Source organism: Mirounga angustirostris, unplaced genomic scaffold (genome assembly GCF_029215605.1).
Source record: "Mirounga angustirostris isolate CCGP_5_RB_7025 unplaced genomic scaffold, mMirAng1.0.hap1 SCAF_11, whole genome shotgun sequence".
Classification (NCBI taxonomy): Eukaryota; Metazoa; Chordata; class Mammalia; order Carnivora; family Phocidae; genus Mirounga; species Mirounga angustirostris.
The window spans coordinates 52,653,597-52,656,262 of NW_026991719.1; the positions used below are offsets into that span (position 1 = coordinate 52,653,597).

The window sequence follows — 2,666 nt, forward strand, 5'->3', positions numbered from 1 at the left end:
TATATAGTTTTCAGTTCATGGATCTGTCATCCCCTTCATTAAATTTACCCCTAAATATACTATTTTCTGGTGTTATTATCAATGCCATGTTTTCTTTTCTTTTTTTTCTATGTAGAAAAGCAATTTATTCCATTATAAGCACTTACACAGTTAGTCATGGAGAGTAACAGACCTGCTGGTGAAACAGGTCACCCAAAATTGAGATGGTACCAAAATAGTGGTCAAAGACTAACTCCTAAAAAAAAACAAAAAAAACAAAAAAAACAACTTTTACCCAGGATTAATTTAATTTTAAAGCAAATACAAGCTATCAATTCGCTCTTCTCAACTCAAATGGATAGTCTACTTGTGGTATAACTGTCAGGTAAAAACATACATCTTTACAACTTGGTGGTCCCAAATTTTTTAAAAAACCATTTCACAGAAAGGAAAGAAGAAAACAGCTCAAGAAATACACTAACAAGCAAAAATATATGGGGGAAAGAGGAACACATAGTTTTGACTTAACTGAAGAAACTGAAAGGAGACTGGTCTACATAGGAAAATGTGTATCCTGGAAAGTCAGGTGTGAAAATTTTAGAATAGGAATTTATATGACTTGAATCTCCCCATTTCCTGAATAAAAATGACAACTTGTGGTATTTATACTTCATGGCTCAGACACTTACCTCACTTGGCTCTACTCTTTCCTTACTTTAGCCTTTATTTAAAGGAGTTTGAAAAACTTGGGGATATAGCCTAAGAAGAAAAATAACCACACATAATATTCCCCTTTCTGTGGCTACTTTAGACCTTTGTTACTAGAAAATTCCTAAAGAAAATTTAAATATAAGTCTGTGACTTTACTGAATCAAGTCCCCCAGTTAATATTTAGAAAACACCCTCTGTTTGGGCTATTGTTGATGGTACCTATCATAGAGGGATAGCCAAACAAAATTTGTGTCTCAAAATCAGTGTTAAATCAGTCTCAGGGTTGAGAGGGAAAAAAAGGGGAGTCTAAAATCACAAGAAGTGCAGACATATCTAGGACGTTTGTCCTTCTGGATCCATACTTCCTTCAGGATCTTCATCATTATAAATGTTCTCTGTCATTTGCCACACTTGCATGATATTGTCTTCTGATACAGAACAAATCACCCAAGGTTCATTGGGATTCCAGGAGAAATCAGATATCTTGGCAGTGTGACCACCATGAATAAACAACAATTCTGGTGGCCCATCTTCTGCATCTTCCGGGGATTGTTCCTCTCCAATTTTACTTAAATTCCAGTCATTCAGTCTGTGATCAGTGCCACTGGAAGCCAAAATAGTCTCATTTTGAGGCGACCACTGAACCTGGAATAATATTTCATCCTTATGTGATTCAAAGGAATGCAACTTAAGTTTCAGATTTCTCAGATCCCACAAGGCAACAATCTTGTCAGCTGATCCTGTGGCCAGAATGAACTCACTATAAGGATTGAAAGATAGGCTGTTCACTTCAGCAGTGTAAGCATCAACTGAGTGGCTTGGTTTGGAACTATTGTTTGAATGAGTATCCCAGATCATACGTTTCTGATCATCAGCAACTGACCCAAACAGAGACTCATGGAGCAGATGCCAAGAAACATCTTCTACTACTGCTGTATGTCCTGTAAAGATGGTCTTCGCATCCACCACTTTTCCTTCCTTTGGGACAACACTGATGTCCCAGAGGCAGATGGTATGGTCGTCTGAAACACTAAGTAAGTGTCCACTGAGATTTGGGTTCCAAGAAAGTCCATAGCCTCCCTTCTGATGTCCATGCAGACAGAAGTCTGGGTTGCACTCTCCAGAAGGGTCTGGTTTGGAAGGATGTTTTGTATAGTAAAAAACAAGAACATCACTGGATGAAGTCTTTCTTGCAATGATGCAAGGGTTCTGGGGCATATAATGCACCCGGTTTACTTCTCCTTCATGGTTGATCTTGATTTCTGTTTCAATTTTTTCACTAACTGAGCCAAAACCTCCAAATTCTCCTTTCTCACTGTCGTAGTGTGAAGCATCAAACTGAGCATCATCGTTAGGGAGCTGCACACTGGCTATCACAAGACGGTTTTGTTCATCTGACGTGTGTGTTCCCAGGACAAGTCGATGAATGCCGAAGTCTTTCCCTTCTGGTCTGGTTACATCTGGAAGCCACTGTGCAGTTAGGCTAGGCCATTCCAGAGCATGGGTCATCACCAAATCATAAAGAAAAAGGGTGTTATTTTTCCATATTTTGTAGTCTTCACTGATCACACATTCTTCTACTGCATCATCAAAGGCTGTGTCTTTGTCGGTCATGGCGGGCAGGCAAGCCGGGGGGATCCCGGGGTAGAGCGTTGTGGGAGGAGCCTGCCATTGTTTTCTTAATTTCCCTTTACCATAGTTCATTGTTAATGTATACAAACAAAACTGATTTTTTTTTTAAGATTTTATTTATTTATTTGAGACAGAGAGAATGAGAGAGAGAGAGCACATGAGAGGGGGGAGGGTCAGAGGGAGAAGCAGGCACCCTGCCGAGCAGGGAGCCCGATGCGGGACTCGATCCAGGGACTCGATCATGACCTGAGCCGAAGGCAGTCGCTTAACCAACTGAGCCACCCAGGTGCCCAAAACTGATTTTTTTTTAGTTTTCATTTAAATTCCAGTTAGTTAACATCCAG

At 40.0% G+C, this 2,666-nt stretch overlaps 1 protein-coding gene across 1 annotated transcript; it reads right to left on the bottom strand.

The window, feature by feature from the left end:
- Positions 1–949: 949 nt before the first annotated feature.
- Positions 950–2,319, bottom strand: LOC123857282 (histone-binding protein RBBP4-like). The gene has a single exon (XM_045894028.3). It carries the CDS (start codon positions 2,302–2,304, stop codon positions 1,024–1,026), a length of 1,281 nt encoding a protein of 426 aa, XP_045749984.1. The 5' UTR covers positions 2,305–2,319; the 3' UTR covers positions 950–1,023.
- Between the last annotated feature and the right edge of the window lie 347 nt (positions 2,320–2,666).

Bases quoted from the DNA above. Each gene is read 5' to 3' on its own strand.
- LOC123857282 (XM_045894028.3), bottom strand. From the start codon at position 2,304: ATGACCGACAAAGACACAGCCTTTGATGATGCAGTAGAAGAATGTGTG.